The sequence below is a fragment of the Triturus cristatus genome, chromosome 2_2 (genome assembly GCF_964204655.1).
Source record: "Triturus cristatus chromosome 2_2, aTriCri1.1, whole genome shotgun sequence".
In the NCBI taxonomy this organism is placed as follows: domain Eukaryota; kingdom Metazoa; phylum Chordata; class Amphibia; order Caudata; family Salamandridae; genus Triturus; species Triturus cristatus.
In genome coordinates, this window is record NC_140582.1 from 1036531857 (window position 1) to 1036554001 (window position 22145).

Genomic DNA, 22145 nt, shown 5'->3' on the forward strand with positions numbered 1-22145 from the left:
CTCTCGGGCTATGCCCGCCCCTTCGAAGTAGATCTGGAGACGATCGGTCCAGTCTCTCCATCGTGGGGCAAGAGAGGAGGAAGTTCCGTCGACCACAAACGGCTCAATGGCGGGAATCGACGCCATCTTGGCGCAGTCGCAGAGACACTCCGCAGCACGTGCGCTGCCTACCTTCCTGGGACAGTGACAGCCGCCTGGCTGAGGTCAGAATGGACACCCTTAGGGCCTCTTCAGTGTCCTGGCCGTGTCAGGCCTCGCAGTGGGGTCCTCCGCTCACCAGGGTGCCGGGCGCGTATCTCCGTAGGCTCCGCCGGCCACGTGCGAGGCACACACCCATCAGCAGGCACACCCTCGAGGAGATGGGCCGAGCGTGGGGTCTCCCAACCTGCCTAGGGCACATCGCAGGCGAGCTGCACCCAGGCGAGACAGCAAGGGGCCAGGGTCGAGGGCACAGCAGTGGTGCACGAGGAGATGGCTGTCAGCACCATAGCATGGGGTCGTTTCTGCCCCTCGTCGCCAGTGTGATGGCCTATAAGCCAGAGGCCTCGTGGCTAGCGCGCTGCAACATGCAGTAATTCACTCGGACACACGATATGGTTTCCAGCGTGGTTCCGACTGCCGTTTGCGGGCCACGCCCCTTTATTTATACTCAGCGCATGACGTCATGCGTCAGCGCTCGCCCCTCACCTCCGACGCGGGTAGACTATACCGCTACCCCACGTCGGAGGACACTACAGGCTCAGACCAGCACTTTATGAGTGCTTCAGCACACAACATTTCTCGTGCTAGCAACCTGATGCCAATCTGAAAGCCTACCCCACTCCTGCCCCTCTATGGATTGGGAAGAGTGGGGAAGACAGGAAGACCGTGAGTAGTTTCACGAAGAGTTTCTCAAGAGCATGCACCAGTCCCATGCGCTGCTATTTTTGCTATTTTTTTCTTTTTTATTCATGTAAACTTGTGGGCAATAAAACATTGCTGTGGGAGAGCAAAGAAGCCGGGGTTGTGTGTGTCCTTCGAGAATTTCCAAAGACGGTCTCTGATGTTTTGCATTTGGGCAATACAACGTATTTAAAGAGCTCAACAGAAGGTCCTCTCTTCCACATAGGACATGATCAGTGGGTGAAATGCTTAAAAAACAGATGAGCACTGTGATCCTGAGCAGAATGAGCTCGGGGGCAGGGCAAAGACGCTGCAAAACAGAACAGAATATTCTGTAACTTTTTTGTTGGTCTTCTAAATTCATGTAAATGGATTGAAAGTAACGCACACCTTAAATGCAAAATAAATGCAAGGACACCTAATTGATGGGAAATGCATGATTTTAGTTATGAGATCTCAATTTGTTAATATTATCATTGCTGATGTCTGTGTCTAACCAGAGAGTCTCGGAACAATCCTGGTTGGCGCAGTAGGGAATAGAGGCATGAATATGTATAGTGCATCGAGATCAAAGACTGTGAAGCCTGCACTGTATTACACACGGTATATGTTAGACTGCCACCAAATGTGGAAATAGGTTTAGGGTGCAAATCATGCATGCATAAGGATGTATAGCATTACCCCAGTTCATCATTATTTATAAAATGTAACCACCCTCCGTCACATCTGCCCAGTCCACCATCCTTTTTTAAAAAAATACAAGCTGAGGCACTTATGCAGTCCACCATTAAACACACGATGTAAGATTACATACTTACTGAATATAACTAAAATAAAGTGCCGCAAAAATGCCGCAAAAACACTAAAGTGTGCCCCAAAATGTCCTTTTAGGTGGCGCAAAATGTCCTAACCTATGCCGCAATATCCTGAGGAGTCCGTTTAAACGTTTACCATTACTAAACAGTTTGACATTAACTTTTTAATGAATATTTTGCAAGCCCTAAGTAAGGAATGGTTGCTGTGATCCGTCCTGGATACCACATGTGTCACCGTGGCCTGAACTCTGTAATCCTTCTCTTTAAGAAAGCTATCTTTGCCATCATTTACAGTCTAGGATTCCACAGACTCCCAATTTCCCAGATTTGGTATCTGTGTGAACTGTGGTATGAGAGGGGCCCAAAGTGTTGGGTGGGATGTTGGGCTGTGGAATGTTCTTGTGTTAATAACATAATGTTCTATTGCTGTTTTGATGTGTGGATTCTTGTCAGACCTATCATACTGGGACTCCATGAATAAACTTCCTTTCCATTGCAACAGTGTTTATGCATCTTTCTAAGGTCCACAGTTCAGACATCATCGGTACGAAACCTTCCTTGTACCCTGTCAGACCATCACAAGGGTTCTCTTGCGCTTTGTGATCCATGGTGCTTCACATCTTGTTCCCAGTGGGGCGTGATTGGACGTAGGGGCACTTCTCTCCCATGCACCAGTGTCAAGGTGAGATGAAGCTGCTTTTGCATCACCATAGTGCAGCCAGGCCATGGCATTCATACTGTGTATTCTTCTCATCTCTCCTACCTCGTCAGGGTCCTTCAATGAACATGCAACTATCTTTTGTGAGTGGCAGTGTTCCCTTCGATGGCATTGCGCGTGACCTGTGGACATGCCACTATCTTGTGTGAGTGCTGGTGACACAGATGGTGATGTGTGATGACAGAGTCGTCATCACACAATGTGCTGCCGTACTGAGTGGAGCAATGGCAGAAACAGCTTCAGGACCTGCAACACCATTGCTTTATTATTGCAGACACTTTGTACATGTTCCAGTGGCGAACGTGTGCGTTCCACCAACGACAACATGCCAGTGGCTTTATGGTGCCTTTATGATATCAGTGAAGTACTGGAATTGTGAATATCTTTTGGAAACATAGAGTATTAACTCACACACTGCTGAAAAATAGAGGACAGCAATGAAAGAACATTTTGTGACAACAATGTAGCTCAATTACAATTCAAGGTCATCCTCCACTGTACAGGCATCAGTGGGAGGAGCGTTTTGATACCCATCTTGACGCAATAAATGGTGATATGTTTGGAGTGCCACCCGGCCTCTACCATAAAATGTAACCACATGCATGCTGAGGGCCAGGCTCGGCCCAGAAGGTATAAATAAATGAGCTGGTGGTCGCTCATGGCCACTGCCAAGATATATGCAGAGTGCGTGCCATTCACTGCTGTGAAGTGCCTGCGACACAGGCCTTTCATTGTGTTCGCCAGGCCACGGACACAACACTGGTTACGAAGGCATGTAGGGAACGCCTACTCCACACCGCACAGTGTGTGTAGCGACGTCAGCAGTCCAGCCGGGAGCGTACCGCGGTGTCCACCAGCATTCGGTCGGCAACTGCTGGTCCCGCCTGTGAAGGGCATAAGCTCTCCTCTTGGCCATGTGACCGCTTCAAACTGCCCTTATTCAGCGGTCCATGCCCCAGCAGCAGAATCCCTGACTCCCTGTGGAGGCGGTACTGCCCGGAGTGTGAGAAGACCATGCACTGTGCTGGAGTGTAGCTGCAGCGTCACCTGGCTGCCAAACATCATCACCGCACCTCGTGGCTTGGGAGCTGGCAGCATGCATGCTGTGTTGCGGCCGACTATGAGCAGACAAACCTGCAGGTATGAGACAGCCTGAATGGTAAAAGGGGCAGTGAGTGAATAACGGAGTGGGACTTTGCTGACATGAGAAAAAACCTGCAAACATATTGAAGTTATACCGTAACAGTGCAATAAAGGAAGGAAACAGTTACAAGGAAAGAAAACAATAAAGGAGGGGCTGCGGGGAAGAGTATAAGAATTACTGAAGCAAAAAAAATGTATAATAGTGAGATAAAGCCCACGAGTGAACTGCATGGTGAGGGGCAGTGACTGTCAACAATACTTCATAGTTGGCCCAGTCTAGAAGTGGTGAGGGTCTAGGTACAAACCCATGGTGTTTAAGTGAGGACGAGGGTTGCATCCATATGCTAACAGTGCAGATGTTGGATGACGGATCAACAACCAAACCCAGCACTACATCCTTCAGCCCCGTATGCACATGCCTGAGTCGCAGCTCTACCACCATTTAGTGAGCTAGCTGACCCGGCCACAGTGGCACTGAAATAGTGCTCCTGGAATGGACGCCTACAACTTTATTTCCGCCCCACCAGCGAAACGGACGGAGCAATGAAGAGGTCTTTGTTGAAACATTTTTGTGGGGCAGAGCTGTACGAACTCTTTGAGAACTTGCCCAAAACAGGGTCCTGCCCTGAATAGACACTTTGATCCGCAGCTCAGCTCCAATTATGAGCATTTCAAACTACGCCTGGCCCGGCATGTAGAGGACGAATCCATCGACATGTTCTACGCATGGTTCCGGAAGTTAGCAAGTACATGTGTGAACATCAACCAACCGAAAGAGATCCGTGCCTAGATAACCCAGGGCTGTAAGGCAGCCGTGCTCAGATGCCTTATGTTGAGGCAGCCGGGCATCTCCCTAGATGACACCCTAGTCCTAGCCCTTGCCCATGAGCTGTTAAACAGCAAGGCTGATGACATGGAAGTAGCCCTGGGAAGGAGTGCACCCTAGGAGGGTCCCCGAGGGCTGTGAAGAAGAAATCTTGATGCAATCCAGAGACACCCTGTGCTTTTCCGCCCACCTGGTGCATCAAAGCTGCAAGGGGACCATTGTGGTAGCTGTTGGCTGGAACATTGAACACTGAACATCTGCGCTGTGAGAGGGTGACCATGCTCCGAATGCATAAAAATGAATCACTTCACTAAGGTGTGTAGAGGCCCAGGGTAGGGTACCTGAGCCGGACATCAGAAGGAAGGCCCAAGACAGTGTGCAGGGTGTTCCTATTGATGACATAGAGGACAAGGAAGTATCTGTAGCATCATTCACTGGGAAGGAGGGTGACCACAACTGCCCCCCTCCCTTGTGTACAGTGGGGATTAGGAGTGACTTCATAACAGCCGTAATTGACTTTGGTGCTTCTGTGAACATTATGTACAGTTCAATAAGAACATACCACACCCCAAGCTGACTGCCACCAAGGCACGGATCTACAAATATGGGGGCACCGAGCTGCTGCCTCTGAAAGAGACAGTAGAAGTCGATGTGAGCAAAGGCCGCTCAACCAAAGCAAGATTCCAGGTCATGGAAGGAGACACCGGTACCAGGTACACTAGCCGCATGCCTCCGCCATAATTCAAGAACTCTCCCAACTCTTCACAGGCCTTGAACGACTCAAATGCAAACATACCCACCTGCACATTGATGAGGCAGTACGACCCACAGCGCTGTGCCATAGAAGAGTCCCATTCCACCTGAGACAACAGGTGGAAAAGGAGGTGTGGGACCTGGAGCAAAAGGAGGTCACAGAGAAAGTTACTGGCCCCACACCTTGGGTAGCCATGGTAGTAATCATGCCTAAGCCCAAACAGCCTGGAGTCATCCGGCTATTTGTCGACATGAGGCTTGTTGGGGTGCTGAACATAAGTGATGATATCCTGATCTTTTCTGAGAGCCTCAAAGAGCACCATGTGCACCTGAGAGCCATGTTGCAGTGACTGGCAGAGTGCCAATTGACTCTGCACCAGAAGTGTTCTTTCTACAAAAACTCTAATGAGTTCTATGGTTACATCTTTTGAAGGAATGGCCTCAAGGTTAACCTAAAAAAGGTTGAGGCCATTCGAAAAGCGACCATTCTGCAGAAGGTAACGGAAGTATGAAGATTCTTAGACATGGCAATGTACTGTGGCAGATTTATCCTCAAGCAGGCCACCCTATCAGAGCCATTGAGCGTCCTAACAAGAGCAGATGCCCCATGGGAGTAGGAGCCACAGGCGGACAAGGCATTTAGGAACGTGAAGGAAGCTCTCCTCAATGACACTACAATGGCATATTTTGACCCACGATGAAGAACAGAGCTCCTGGTCGCCTTGTAGGACTGGGAGCAGTGCTCCTACAAGAGAAAGCAGAAGGTTCATGGGTTCCTATTGTCTATGCAAGCAGAGCGCTCTCCAACACCGAGACGCGATATGCCCCAAATCAAGTGGGAAGCATTAGCCATCCGGTGGGCTTGTACTTGTGTGGGAAGTGATTCAGAGTGGTTGCCTTTATTAAACCATTGTTGGTAGCTGGAAGGTCGCAATGCTATTACACATTTCACAAGATAAGAAGTAATTGTGTCAGGATTTGCAAGTACTGTCCAACAGGCTCTGATGACATTGCGCTCCACTCCCTAGAATGTTGCTCTGCCTGTACAAATTATAACATTCTAGGCACAACCAGATACTAGAGTCCACTGTAGTACAAATGTTACATAACAGGTACAGGCTAAAGAAAAATGAAGATGCATTTTTTCATGGTACACAACTGCCTGGTGGACCTGTTGATGGCTATTTGGGAACACTAAGGTCCCTAGCAGTGATGTACAAATATGAAACATTCATGGAAGAAAAGATAAGTGATTAGCTAGCGGAAAAGAGGAATAGTAAGAAAGCATGAGCGTCCTTTGTCTGTGAGGGTCCCACCTTGGACGAAGACCATGTAGCGCCGAGATGCCCCAGGGTGAGTTGTGCGCTATAGAAATATAGATAACATAACATAACAAGACATGGCAATTGTCAGACGAATCTAGAATGAGGGACATGTTCTTATTTCCCAAGTCTAGTAAGAGTAGTGAAGAAGTTGTAATGCGTGTCTGTGCAAGCCAGTGGTTAATTTGTTAGAAAATAAGTGCCGGGCTCTCGTCATCAGGCAGCTTGCACCAGCCCATTTCTCCTGTTAGCGCCACCTAAAATAGAACCAACTATTAACCATGAAGGTGGGGAGAGGATGTGGCGTAATGGCCAGAGCTGCTGAATTTAGAGCTGAGGAATCAGGTTTGAGTCCCAGGGTCGGCTCAACATCCTGTCATTCTGGGCACATATCTTACTCTTCCGTAAATGAATGAACTGGTGCTCATGAAAACCACAGGTGTTGATAATTAAGTGCAGGAGCTGAGAACCAGAAACCACTGGCTCAAACTAAGGACTGGTGCAAGCACGTCAAAGCAAGTGGTGATATCTGCCTCAGGTTTATATTGAGAGACTTCTTACTCTTGAAGTTGTGTATCATACATGCAGACAGAAAAATGCATTACCTTAATCTTGTGTTGTGTTATTGGGGACAGCTTGATCAACAACTAAAGTTCATGAGTGTAGCTGAAAACAATGACCCCCCCCAAAAAAACCCTATCAATCAATGCGATCAATGGTATTTAGGAGGCATTTAAAAAACATATGGGACAAATGGACCCGGGTGTGCCTTTAAATGTGGAGTTAAAAGGAATGAAAAGGAGGCACAAACACCACTTGGGATAGGTTAGAAATGGTTGATCTCTGTTTTTAAATTTGGATGTCATGATCAATTTTTGGTTTTGTATTGTTTTTGTGCTTATATAATGATTGTGTACCCCTTGTGAGACCTTGAGTGCTTTCAAATGGACTGTTTAAATAAAATCGAAACCGAGATACTATTATTGTTCAGCAATGCTCGTGTTTACTGCAAATCCGTGCGCGGTATAAAATTCAATAATAATAATAATAATAATCGCCACGAACACTATTTTTAGGTCTCGCCTGGCGTTGCAGCGCGCATGTTAAGTTTCGGCTCCACCCGTTATTTCCATTGGTGTGCGTCATTTTGCGCCATTGGTTATGGTAAACGGTATCTTTTGATTGTGACTGAGGCTTTTTAGTCCCTCCTGGGTACCGCCCTGTCTACTTTTTGCCCCACCCACCAGACTGGATCTTTTACTCCGTGGCGTGACACAGTGTCTTCTAATTACTGGGTGAGCATCTTCTTTATTCATTCGCACAATAGCGTGGCGACAGCTTGTTTTTGTTGATGTGTGGAATGAGCGCATAGTGGATTTGTCCGTTATTGGTGCTTCAAGAAATTTTATCTAATACTTTATCTTTTTTTGAAATGCCACAGGTTGGTATAAAATGCTTTAAAAAAACTATGGCTCTCAAGTATTTTTCACGGGCCTGTCCATAACAGATGGCGTGTTTTGGTGCATTATCTTTGGCTTTTTGCGTGCATTAACATACCCTGGTGTACGCTTCAAAGTTCATCTCTGAAAAGTAGGTGCCTCTCTGAAGCACGCTTCATTGGGGCAAAGGCCGAATTACTTTGCCCGACTCTTTCAGTGGCTCCTGCTCCTCCCAAGCCTGTCTTTGGGGTGCCCATGGTTTGGCACGTTTTGGACCATGCAGGTTGATGAGGTAGTCGGAGTTGTGCCGAGGAGTCGCCCGTTGTGGAAGGCTTTGCGGGGAACACTCAAGGGCGATCCAAGATGGGCAGAGCGGGTCCCGAGGTCCGTGGCTGAGGGACCAGAGGGCCCATGAACACTTGAATAGGGAGCCCTGGAGAGGGAGTACAGAGAGGGGAATCTGGGCCATACAGCGTCCCTGCCTAAATAGGAGCAGCGCGGGGCCCTTGTGAGTACGCTGTTTTGCTGGCTATGTTTTATTCATGTATTAAGTTCCCCATGTCTGTTTTTCAGGTTGTGTTTTTTTCATGTATTAAGTTATAGGTCACGTTCTCTGGTTGTGTTTTATTCATCTATTAAGTTACTGGTCATGTTCTTTGGTCGTGTTTTATTCATGTATTAATTTACATGTCTGTTTCTCTAGTTGTGTTTTATTCCTGTTTTGAGTTACAGGTCACGTTCTCTGGTTGTGTTCTATTCATGTATTGAGTTGCAGGTCTCGTTCTCTGGTTGTGTTTTATTCAAGTATTAAGTATTTGTCTATTAATTACTGGTCATGTTCTCTGGTTGTGTTTTATTCGGGAAACATCCTTTACCACGCAACCATTACAACGCGGTATGGTTACATCATGGTTTTGACAACGCAAGTCGTTACACCGACTTGCACTGGAGGGTGCTCTAGACTAAGGAATAGTGTGAATTACTATTCCAACACCTTCCCAACTGTACGTAGACTGGAGTTGGAATAGTAATTCACACTATTCCTAAATCCAGCGCCCTCCAACGCAAGTCGATGTAACGACTTGCGTTGTCAAGACCGCGATGTAACATACCGCGTTTTGATGGTACGCATTGTATCATCATACATTCATAAACATTGCAAATAACAATGCCTTTTATTTTTGTTTTCATTTTTAAAACTTAAATAAAAAGCCTTCTCATTTACAATGCCAATAGCTTAAACCTGCGTAAATGCGAGACCTATTGCATTGCAAATGCTTGTTAGGACTTGTGCCCTGGGTGTGCCTACAGAGGGGGATTGCATGTCAGTTCTGCACGCGCGGCTTCTGCAGGTACTTTCCTGGGTCTGTCCTGAACTGTATCCGGAGTCAGCCGGACATCTGCTTGTCCAAGTGATAAAGCAGAAAGGACCACTTATATTTAAAGAGGTAAGGATGTGACTGGCTGCTTTACCTCCCTGTTCGCCCGCTGGCAGACCTGTATCCACCGCACTGTAATTGTAGGTATTACGCAGATGCATAAGGCATTAAGTGTATTATTACAAAGCATTGACACACGTTATACTTTCCCAGCCTTGGCTGTGTAGAAGCAGAACAGCCACATAGTGGAGAACAAAACAGTACCAGATGTCAAAGCCAATAGCATACTGCAGGATAAAAACAGAACCTATGAACCAGAGCTGTAACTTAATTTGTGAATAAAACACAACCAGAGAAACAGGCCTATAACTTAATAGATGAATATAACGAATGTATGATGATACAACGCGTACCATCACAACGCGGTATGTTACGTGAATAGCTCAAACTCGAGGAAACGCGAGACCTATTGGATTGCAAATGCTTGTCTTAATACTGTCACTTATTTCTGACAGTCCACCTCATGGTGGCACTGTCTCTGTATTTTTTAGGCACAAACACATGATCAGAGTGCTAAACAATCAATAGACATTGAGAAACCAGCTCACTCACAGCATTCTTACAGCTTCAGATAACATGAACTAGACAATTTGTCAAATTAGTTGAAGTGTGATAGATGGTGGGTAGTGCTGACACTGGAATTTGGCGCAGACAGGGGCAGTGAGTGGCGCAAGCTGCAGCCACCTCCCATCATACAACATGGGCCCTGGCACTTTTTTTTTTTTTTTTTTTTTTTACAAATAAGGGCATCCTGGCGCTAAATAATACTTCCTCAATAAAGGAGTTACAATTATAACTGATCTCGCCAACTTCAGGTATGGGTGGCTTGGTTGTTCATTCCTAGCAGCAGCTTCAATCAGCAACATAAAGCATCTTATGCATCCAGACACTGCAGTGTTGTCCACCTTATCCTAAACTGTGCACTTGTGAAAATGGCTTGGTAACTGTAAAATAAAGATGCTAAAAGAGCATTCATTCAGCTTTAAGAAGCTTTTCATCTTCCTAGGGGGGAAACAGGTGTATATAAGAATCAAATGCATCTGTTGTTTCAATCCAAAGTAGGAGCCAGCTTTTCATCAGGTTTGCTTTAGTAGCTATGTGCAAAGAAATGAGATTTAGTCTTTGGGGACAATATGTTGACCTTAAAGTGTAATAATAGCTAACATATCAGAAGATATGTTAAGGGCAAAGATTGATATAATAATTCCCTATCTGTGTAAATGAATGCTCAATGGCCCATTCACAAAGACACGTATGAGTGTGTGAATTAGTGCTACAAGAGCACTAAATCCCATGCTCCTAAGTGCCTTGGTGCCTCACTCCCTGTGTGTGCTTTACATTCTGTGTCCACACACACAGGAAGGACCAGCATGCACTGCCTCATTCTGGGCCACACCCTGTGTTCTATGCTTCCTAAGGAAGTTCCTTTTCGGTCCACTTTGAAGCACAGCATTATTTGAAGATCATGTCTACACAAAGTGCTATTCGAAGATTGTGTTATGATCTTCTAGACAAAATGTTCACAATGAAATACAGAATTTACAGCTAGAACATAGTGTGGTGGAATGGGGATACCGGATAGGAACTGGAAGCCAGTGGTGGCCAAAACAAACAAAAAGTGGTGGGTGGGTGTAGGGGGCACAGGGGGGAGCGTGGCGGGCGGTGCGGGAGGGGGAGCCAGGGGGAAGACATAGAGGGGGGGTTAATATATATATACATTTTTAAAGAGAACTTATCTGAAGCTGGCTTGTTCAAAGCTGGACTCTCAGATCCACCACCAATGGCGATGTCCTCTAAGTCCGGCAGTTCTCTGGAGTGGCTCCCCCGAGGTGGAAGGCAACACAACTGCTGGACCCACGGTCTCCATTGCAGGCGGTAAAAGTCTCTGCCCCGAGCGGCTTCCAGAGGTTTGAGAGCGCATCTTGCTGTGAGGGCTCGGTCAGGCATCGGGTGGCTGCACGGTCCCTGCCGGCATTCATGCAAGGTTGGTGCAAGGTTGGTGGTTGTGACAGGAGCACTGTTCGGCATGTGGAGGTCGTAGGGAACCTCCCAATCCACCTGCACTGCTCACACTGAAGTGCGGATCATGTCGGGCATGCAGTCACACATCTCGGCCAATTAAACCACTGTTTATCACAGTAAACAGCATAACAGAAGCATGAACATTGGCTGGGGCAGGTGAGCACGGCGCTCCATCCTGAGACTTGTGGAGCTGTCTTTGCTTCCCAGCCCCCCCATAGCAATGACTGGGGAAGCCTGAATTATGCATGTCAGGCAGGCCGCAAGCAACATACCGGCCATCCTGACATGTGCAGTTTAGATACAAAGCCCCAGCTGGTGGTTGCAATAAACTACACCTAGTAGGACAGGATGCTTTGCCTCGGAAGAAAGGTATGTATTTGAGGGATGAAATGGTTCCCAGGTGGCAGGTCAATGCCCCTACGCCCCTATAGAGAGACCGCAGCTACCGGAAGCACAAGCAACCCTGCATTTAGTGTCTAGTACGGAGCTTAGGGCATTTCAAGCCATAGTGCACATTACATTCGGAAAGTGCAAATAACTCTCTATGAGGAAGGTTTATACATTCTGCTTATACTTTATTTATTTGTTTATATTATAACGCACACGCTTGTTGCTAACTGAACCATAATTAAACCTAAATTGATTACACCCATAAGGGAAAAATGTTATGAGATGGAGCACCTGTGAGCTAAGTGTTGTAATCTTGTTGTAATGTATTCTAGAACATGGGGATGTCATGTGGAATGTTGGTGGGAGAAGGTTGAGACTTGAGCTGGGGTTCGTGATGAACGGAGTCTGTTGATGCCTTCTGTTACATATACTGGAATAAATATCATAGCAACTCGACTTGGTGTATTACGATCTTATCTTCAACACTGGCGACGAGCGACTTTCAAACTTGATTGGGGACAAGTGAGTGGAGGCATCAATTCCCCTGAGGACTTACATAAACCCACGACAGGCGATTTCGGCCTTGAAGAGACTTTGACTTCGAGGAATTCACAGATATTCTGAACCTAAGACTTTGGAGAGTGCTACTTTCAACATATTGCGTTTTTTTCAAGTAAATGTGGACTTACGAATAGATGACGGTGAACTTACACTTTCCGTTGTAAGTATTGCCATTTTTGAAAGCACTGGAACATTCTGTGGCTCGCGACTGTGTGCTCAAGCTCATTCGCGAGCGCTGAAGCTGATCGTTCGTCACGCCATTCTTCTTTGCTTCTACGTGTCCACAGTCATCGCGCAAAGACACGCATCACGCATTACGCTGTACGCTTTACGTGTCAGCGTGTCAGCCATTTTTTTTTTTCTCTGTCTTTATTGATACGGAAGCTGAAGTTGAAGCTGACATTGAGGGCGAAGCATGAAATATGGAAATCGGAATGCTTAACAACGGAAATAGAGTACTGTGACTAGCGGAAAACAGTGGATTTGACTGTGAGTTTGGTTACAACTCATATTTGGAGTGCAACATTCTGGACAGCGGTGACTACTTTTCTTGTGTTAGTTTATTATTTTTTTCTAGGTTGGTTCAGCTTTAGACTTCTGGACAGCGGTGACTACTTTTCTTGTGTTAGTTTATTATTTTACATAAGACTTGTAAAATAATCCGTAATTGTTTAATTTACATTCAGTTGATAATGGCTACTACAACCAGTATGTCTCAACCACCAGCATTTCTATCTGAAAAAGGAGATCCTATTTTACCCTGGAAGAGGTGGAGGAATTTATTTGACTCATATATTGTTGCAATAGGTGGGGAAAAGTTTTCAGCAGTCAGAAAACAGGCTATATTGTTACATAATTTAGGAGTTGAGGGGCGTAATATCTATGATAGTATTGATCTCATTCCAGTAGGATCAGCGGAGGGTGAAGCTAGTGATGTGTATGAAATGTCCATGGGGATGCTGGAAGGGTATTTTGGTCCACGTATAAATGTAGTCCTTGAAAGACATAAATTCTTTACTAGGACTCAAGGCAGTAATGAACGTGTCAAGAGTTATGTAGCTTCTCTCAAAACCTTAGCCAGAACTTGCGAGTTTGGTGACCTTTCTGATTCTTTAGTTAGGGACCAGCTTGTGAGATGCACGAACAGCACACGTGTACAAGAGAAATTATTGTCAAAAAATCCAACTTTGGTGGAGGCTGTTTCAATAGTTGAGGGCATGGAGAATACTTCTTCTTGGGTAAAAGAGATGAATGTTAGGGGTGAAGGGAAGAAGATGAATACGAGTGATGTTCATGCATTAATGGAGGAAGAAGGTTCGTTAGATTTTGAAAATGTATCTAAGGTTAAATCTTCTGAGAAGAATAAGACTTTGCACAAAGATACGAAGACTGCTGGTGGAACTCTAAAGAATTTTTCTTCGAAACAAGACAGTGATGATCGTTCAAGTTCTCAGGTCACTAAGGGGGATGGTGAAAAGGGTAATAGAGAGATGCCCAAGATTAAGTGTTATAGATGTGGTAGCACTAATCACTTTTCCAACTATCCTCATTGTTATGCGAAGGACTCCATTTGCATGAAATGTGGGGTCAAGGGTCACTATGCTCGTGTATGCAAGTCTTCCAGGGTAGGGGAGAAGAAAACTGAGGTTGTGCGTACTATAGTTTTGAATATTGATGAAAAGAGTGGTGGTGTGGATGCTGGGAAGCTTTCCATGCCGGAATGCAAAATCTTAGTGGACTGTTATGAATTCTTGGTACTTGCTGATTCGGGATCACCTTTCACAATGATTGGGAATAAACAATGGGATGAAGTGGTTGGTCTGGACAACGTCACGCTTCTTCCCCCGGATATTAATCCTGTCAGCTATGGGGGTGCCAAAATCATTGTTTTGGGTTATATCGAAGCTTGTATCAAATTCAAAGAACGTGTTACGGTGGGGAAAGTGTATGTAGCTGAACGGGGCGATAACTTGTTGGGATGGAGACATCAAAGGGACTTGGGGATTATGCTTAATCCCAATGCTCAGGATCCCAAAGACCAAGTCATGTTGGTGGATGATAAGAATGGGGGTGGATTCGGAAGTGAGCTCAGTAATGAATGTTTTAAAAGGTTTCCAGAGGTATTCACTGATAAGCTGGGTTGTCTTAGAGGGTTTGAACATCAAATCATTCTTAAAGACAGAGCAATACCTTGTGTTCATAAGGTGAGGAGGGTACCCAACATGATGATGGGACCTCTCAAGACTGAACTAGATAGGTTGTTGAGTCTAGGTGTTATAGAGGAAATTGAAGCTTCAGTGTGGTTGGCGCCCATTGTTTTGGCCTCGAAGGATGGTGGTGCTGGGGTCAGGATGTGTGTGGACCTGAGAAGCCTGAACGAATGGATCTGGGTGGATAGGCAACCTTTGCCTAATATTTCTGAGTCGTTGAGTATGCTTAAGGGAGCATGCATTTTTAGTGTACTGGATCTGTCCTCCGCATACCACCAGATTCCCTTGCATAAGGACTCGAGGCATCTCACCTCGTTTGTGACACCACTGGGAGCTTATCGGTTTTTAAGAATGCCATTTGGGCTGGCGTCTGCCGCAGCGTGTTTCCAAAGAATTATGAAGAAAGTGCTTGATGAGGTGAAAAATATTTTGTTCTTTCAGGACGATATATTGATTTATGGTAAGGATGTTGAAGGACATAATAGGACTCTGATGGAAGTTTTGGAGAGGCTTAAGGAAAAGGGGTTAACTGTGAAGAAAGAGAAGTGTCGTATTGGTGTTCACACTGTCACGTATCTTGGTCATTTGATTTCGGGGGAGGGTATTCAGCCCAAGCTTGAACTTGCACGGAGTGTGGTTGAAGCTCCTGTGCCAAAAGATAAAGAGCAAGTGAGATCGTTTTTGGGGCTTGCTGAATTTTACTCCAAATTTGTCAAAGGGTTTGCAAGTGTGACAGAACCAATCAGAGTTCTGTTGAAAAAGGGGTCAGTCTTTGCGTGGTCGGAGAAGTGTCAGGAAGCTTTTGAGATTGTCAAAGGGGAGATTGGGAAGATGCCCACTCTCGGTCATTTTGACGTTAACAATAAAACAATCTTGACCACGGATGCTAGTCTTAAGGGGTTGGGAGCTGTTTTATCCCAAGTGGTTAATGGTGAGCAGAGGACGGTGGCTTTTGCCTCGAGAGCTCTTAGAGATGCGGAGGTTAATTATTCATGCATAGAGAGGGAAGCTTTAAGTGTGTTCTGGGCTGTTCAGCACTTCAGGTTTTATTTGTGGGGGATACCGTTTTTGGTGAGAACGGACCATCGTCCATTGGTGCAGATCTTTTCGTGTAGGCATAGTGAACATATTACTCCTAGGATAAAACGATGGAGTGAGGGGTTGCAAGAATACAATTTTGTTGTACAATATATACCGGGTTCCAGCAACAAGACGGCGGATTGCCTTTCTAGATTGCCTGTCAATGTAGTGAGTGGAAGTTGTGAAGGTGATGTAGTGTGTTGGGTGGTTGAACCATCTTTGTCTTTGGAATCTTGGATTGAAGGGGTCAAAAAGGACAAAACTTTGGAGTCTTTAAAGGGTTGGGTGACTCAGGGTTGGCCTGATTATAAAGTCTTGGATTCAGAGATGAGAGCTTATTGGCAGGTTAGAGATGATTTGTCTTTTACTGGGGGTAATCTCATGAGAGGTGAGAGGGTGATTCCTCCAGTTGAATTTAGAGTGAAAATTGTTAACACGGGCCATGAAGGCCATCTGGGACGGAGTCTTACGAAGGCTAGAGTGAGGGAGCGATACTGGTGGCCGGGGATGGATCGCATGGTTGAGGAGGTGGTGAGAGATTGTGTTTCCTGTGCCGTTAGTGATAAGTCGCATGTTGTTAACAAAGCTCCTTTGTCTCCTGTTTTGGTTCCGGATGTGGCTTGGTCAAAGTTGGGTTTGGACATTGTAGGCCCTTTTGAATTATTACCATCTTATGAACGTTTTGTTATTTTGCTGGTAGATTACACCTCTAAGTGGGTGGTTACCAAGTGTGTGTGTTCTGTGACCACGAAGGTGGTTATTGAATTTTTGAAAGATGTATTTTCATTGGAAGGGTTTCCTGAATTTCTTGTCACAGACAATGGGGTGCAATTTGTGTCCCATGAGATGGTGGAGTTTCTCAGGAATCATGGTATTGTGCATCAGAAGACAGCTTTATATGCTCCACAGGCTAATGGATTGTCTGAGAGGATGAACAGGATGGTGAAGGACTGTGCTCAAAGGGCATTGTCTTTGAAGGTTTCGTTCAGTGGGGTATTGAGGGACATGTGGTGGGCGCATCGTACTACACCTAATGCGGTCACACAGGTTTCGCCGTTTGAAGTATTGAGGGGCAGGAAAGCCACATCGAAACTTAATCCTTTTTGGTTGCCTGTGTCTTCTGGGCCTGTGGTGAGTAGGGAGGACTGTCGTAGTAAAATCCTAGACTATCAGCACAAGTATAAAGCTGATTATGATCAGAGAATGAGAGTTAAATGCAAAAAGTGGAATGTTGGGGACAGGGTGTTAGTGAAGAATCCCAGGCATTGTTTGAAGGGAGAGTCTTCTTTCCTTGCCCCCTTTACCATTGTGACAGTCAGGAAAAATGTAGTAAAAGTTGATTCTGGTGCTATGTGGAGCATGTCTAGATTGGTGAAGTATCATGGCAATACATGCAGAGATGATGTAGGAGGGGGTGTTTGTGTTAAAGATGCGGAATCTTGTAGTGGGGTTCCAGTGGGTGGAAGTGCAATGCCGTTTGGTGTGCGCCCTTCTAGAGAGAAACACATGCCAAGGAAATTCTGTGACTATGAGTTACAATGATTGTGGTTCTAAGTGTTTCTCTTTGGAAGATAGATTCATTCTATCACGCTATTATGGCAGTTGTGAATGTCATGTTTTTGTTCTTTTAATTTTATTTTCTTTTCCTTATAATTCATTTAGGGAAATGTTCTTTGTATATTGTTTGTTATGTTTTTCTCTAAGTAGGGGGGATGTGTTGTAATCTTGTTGTAATGTATTCTAGAACATGGGGATGTCATGTGGAATGTTGGTGGGAGAAGGTTGAGACTTGAGCTGGGGTTCGTGATGAACGGAGTCTGTTGATGCCTTCTGTTACATATACTGGAATAAATATCATAGCAACTCGACTTGGTGTATTACGATCTTATCTTCAACACTAAGTCAGTGCTTCGACTGATAGCAGAAGACCACAGGATTAGTTTGTTTCTGGCTGGAGATCTGGAAGGAGATGCGTAGGGTCTTGCAGCTTTGAGCACAAAAGCCTGACCCCACATGCAAGTTTTATGAAATGTAAGAAGCAGTGTTGGACTTCTGTTAAGAACTGCAGGTTCAGCTTCTATGTAGCGCTTGGTGACCTGGAGGGGTTTCTTAGTGCTAGGTAGGCTGAATCATAACTTGCACAACAGCCATGCAGAACACAACTCGCACACCAAAGGCAATGCTCATGATCTCAGCCTTGATGTGACAGACGCAGTTACACATGTCCTAAATATTACTGATGAGATTATAGCTCATATTATCACTATGAATTGAATATTATTTAATGGTTTGAGGATCTGTTGTTATTTAATTCTGTAGGGAGTTTAGGTGTTGCTACTTATTGACACAGATATTGTGAGGTCTCAAGCAGTGCATTTAGGAGGCAGAGCTACAACTGGCGCCACCAGTGGAAAGACTTGACCTGACAGCGCATCTGCCACTTGTTCGCCAGGTCACAGTTACCGACATCCAGTCCTACTGAGGCAGGCGACTGTCATTCATTTTTCCTGCCCGAGTTGGACATGGGACCCATGGTGGCTCCCGGAAAAGACAATTGTCAATGGCCTCTGACCACTGGGCCACAACTGGGGTTTCTTTTTCAGTGATAAACCCCTTCTGTAGTAGTTTGTTTCTGAAAAAGGAAATTAAATTCCGAGCTGACTGAAAAGAACATTGCCGCCTACTCGACATTAGCAGTGATGAACGCGTATCCTCCCTACCAGCTGATTCACTTTCATAATGGAGATCTCCACCAGGAACGTGAGAATTGCTGATTAGAGGGGTGATCCGCACCAGCGAAGCACAAACCAGCGCTTGGCTGATGTGGCAGGCTGGTGGCTCGCCTACCAGTGTCTACATGACCCCCCTTAGCCTACTACATGCTCTTGGCCTTCTCGGTACTCCTGTGATACACGTTGGAACTCAATTTACAAAGAAGAATATTCTTATGTCCCTGTGCTTACGCCCATGATTTTTTTTAAATTATTCTCTTTTTCATTTTCATATAAAATGCTTGGACAACAGATGGCTATCAAGAAAAATTGAAGAGTACATCTACTGGCCAATCACTAAACCACATTTTGTCTTTTAGCACCTTAAATTCTTTTCTTCCACCACATCCCGAGAAAAAATTGAGGTTTTGGGGATTTTTCACATCCAGTTTGCTCAGTTTCTCAGTTTTTTTCACATTAAAGTTTTGAGCTAAAAGTAGTGTGAAAACCACTGATATGTGTATATTACAAATGTAGGAATTTTATAGGTTTCCCCAACGTTTCTTTCCCCTTTCTTGGGAACGTCCATATTTCCATTCCTATCTCTAAACATAAACGTGTATTATATACCATATGTGCAAATATTATGAGTTTTTAGGCTTCATCTACAAGATCAATATCTTATAAAGATGCCCAAAGTGGGTCCTTTTTAGACACTCAACTTGAACTTTGTGGCACAAAAACATTATGAATCAGTTCTGAATTGCTTCACTAGTTTACCAGCACTTACCATTGATGGTTCAAAATTGTGGAATTTCTTGCTGTGCTTATGAATCATTATAGAGCCAATGCACAATGAGCATGAGTGTGGGAAGTAGTACTACAGGAATACTCTTTTAAGTGCTTTTCTATGGGTTTGTGACTGGGCCCCAAACGTTCAACTCCCTATTAGTAAATCAGGCTGCAGTCCTTCCTATTTGTACTAACTGTATATGAATATGACCTGAATATTCCTATTTTATTAACACTTTATTTATTTTGTTGCCAATTCACAAAGGCCAAGAAGGGTACATAAAAGAGTACTACTTTACATTCCCTGACATGCATTGAGACTACACTCCAAAATGTAAATAGCAACACATTCCAAGCAGAGGTTTGCCATATCCTTGCTTTGATCACCTTCTGCATGAGCCAATACCCCTTTAGACCCCATACTGAGGATCTACTATCAAAATGCATTTCAAATTTTGAAGTAGGATGAACGACCTTACATATTTTAACACTACATAAAATGGCAGTAGATGCACTAAAACGTGGATCCTACCTGATGTAGCTGCTGTGTGAGAGACTCCCGGCTGTGGTGCAGCTGTCCCCTAAAATTAAAGAAAGCAAATGTTTAAAAAAGATCCCAGTGCATAAAGCCTCAAAATTAGGGTTATCAGTTTAACACCTTCCCTTTTGTTTCCACAAATGTCATATTATAACTCAAACAAGCAACGGTGCAAGTACAGATGCAACTTTCAAAATCTGGCAGGCGCCACCACTTAATTAAACAATGGGACATTCAGACAAAAGCATCTGCCAGCCTCAATAGCTGATAAACAGGTTTTGACTACATGAGCGCCTTCCAATCAACCTGTGCGCCTCTGTCCTATCAGCCCTGGATGGCTCAGTCTTCACTGATGATCCACCACACTGACAATAAAAACAGCCAGATGCGCTGCCAGCAGACCACCGTGATGTAGCATCAGATTAAAACTGTGTTATGAATGTCAACATGCCTACGACATTCCTTGGTAGTGGTAAGCTGGCACATACAAGCCAAAAGAATGCCACACTACTCACAATTCACAACAGTCTGAGATGAGATGGGTGGAGCAATGGTCATACATGATTTGCTGTGGCAGGTGGTTGTGTATGCACGTACATTTTTTTAGGCAAGCCCACAACCATACTACCCATTGTACACCCACACAAGTGCTGAGATAGAAGAACAGCAAGGACAGGTTCTCAGATACTCTGCATGGTACAGTTGCAGGGTTTGGTATATCTACGTATCCAAACAGCAGTTGCTAACTTTCACATAATTCACAGAACTGTTGTAAACAGACCCTCATAATTAATGGTTAACTATGTATTAAGTGTTGGTCTGGCTTTCAACAAAAGTTTGGAATGATTATCAATGTGTTTTAAGGTTACGGAGAGGTTCCAGCTGGATCCTCGTGTTGGAGGGATATTATAAACACAATATGGTATTAACATAGAATACATCTTCTCAGTTAAGTGTCAGTTTTCCTGTGCTTTGTTTTGGAATGTGTGTCTAAGACAAAGGCAGAGAACTGAAGCAGAACTGAATTGACTATGTTACTCTTCTCTCACTTAGAAGCTATAATAGGTCGTTTCTGACCTAAACAATAATTGGAATATTCCTGAAAACCATACAGGAAGATGCTGTATAATCTGGTAGCATACTTGCATTCAGCATATTGATTAAATGCCTACGGTATCAGACAGCCTCTTCGTTAATTTTTGGTTCCCCCAGTATACCTCCGAAGCAACATGTGCTTTTTCCGATATGCGGTATTAGACCTTTCTGAAGGGTCACCCCAGAGTTTTGGACTTCCTCTGCCTTCCTCTGCTGAACCTCTTTTTGTTGGCTTTTGGGACTCTGACCACTGTTTCCCTGCTAACCAGAGGTAAAAGTACTTGTGTTCTCTTTTTTAAACATGTTAAATTGGCCTGCACGTGATTGATACATCCGATTTACTTGTAAGTTCTTACTTTATGGTACTACATATACCCAGGGCTTGTAAATTAAATGGCACTGCAGCCTGCAGTACAGTTCTGAACTGCCATTTCGACCTGGCAAAATAAACCTTTTTGCCAGGCCTAAAACCTCCTTTTATGGTTTGGCCTGACAGCACAGCTGTCGCCAGACAATTGTGTGACCATCAATAGAGAGACGCTTGGCTTTGCTCACATGTTGGGAGCCAGGAGTACCTGGTTTGCTTGGGCAGAAGTTGTGTGCCTCCACAAAAACTACTTTCCCTCCACACAGCTGTGATCATTTTGTTTATTTATCCCGCTGCCTAACCTTGAACTTACAGGGACCCACACATGGCATTACAGTTATTAAAGTGTCCTATATAACTTGATAGTGTATGGTGTTTTTCTCCGGCAGCAGCACAGATGGAAGGAGGGCAGTCATTAAACTACATGGATATTTAGGTTTGGCTTGAAGGTGCAACTGTCACCTGACCTTCTAACCTACACCAATTATTATTACAATTTGAATGCTGCATAAATCCTTCACACAGTGGCTCTTAGCTAACCCTGACTGCTTTTGTGCGAAGCTACCAGTGGTAAACACAGGTTTATTTAGTGACTTATGAGATTCACGCTGACAAGGATTGTGTTTATTATATGAGTGGGCTTACACCCCTTTGAGCTATCCATCATGGAGGTAGATATTTTTTCTTTAAAGTGGCTTAATTAACCAATTGTCTGAGAATTGTGAACACTAGGAACTATTGAATGTATATGTATTCCCCCTAACAGGTTTCATGATGTTTGCCAGCATGTAAAGGACCATGGAATTCTGTTTCTGTGAGAGTTCACCCCTCTATTTTTTGGCAGTCTTTTTGAAAGGCATTTGCGCCAGACATGGCGCTGGACCTGGCACTTCACACTGTGCAGTTAGTCCGCCGCTGTTTCAAGTGCGCTTCCCACTGCACATTGGCAGAAGAGACAGCACAGGCAGTGGAGTCTTTGCTAGTGAGATACATATCAGTCATTTACACAACACTGCAGGCCTGATTCACAAAGGTAAACTTC

At 44.7% G+C, this 22145-nt stretch overlaps 1 protein-coding gene across 2 annotated transcripts in view; it reads right to left on the bottom strand.

Annotated features, from left to right (window-relative positions):
• The window catches only part of DOK7 (docking protein 7), a 463238-nt gene that overhangs the window by 63779 nt on the left and 377314 nt on the right, over nt 1-22145 (bottom strand). For both annotated transcript variants that reach the window (XM_085642491.1, XM_085642490.1), the window contains exon 8: nt 19636-19684. In XM_085642491.1, coding sequence (XP_085498617.1) covers nt 19636-19684 — 49 coding nt within the window. The remainder of the gene's footprint in view (nt 1-19635; nt 19685-22145) is intronic.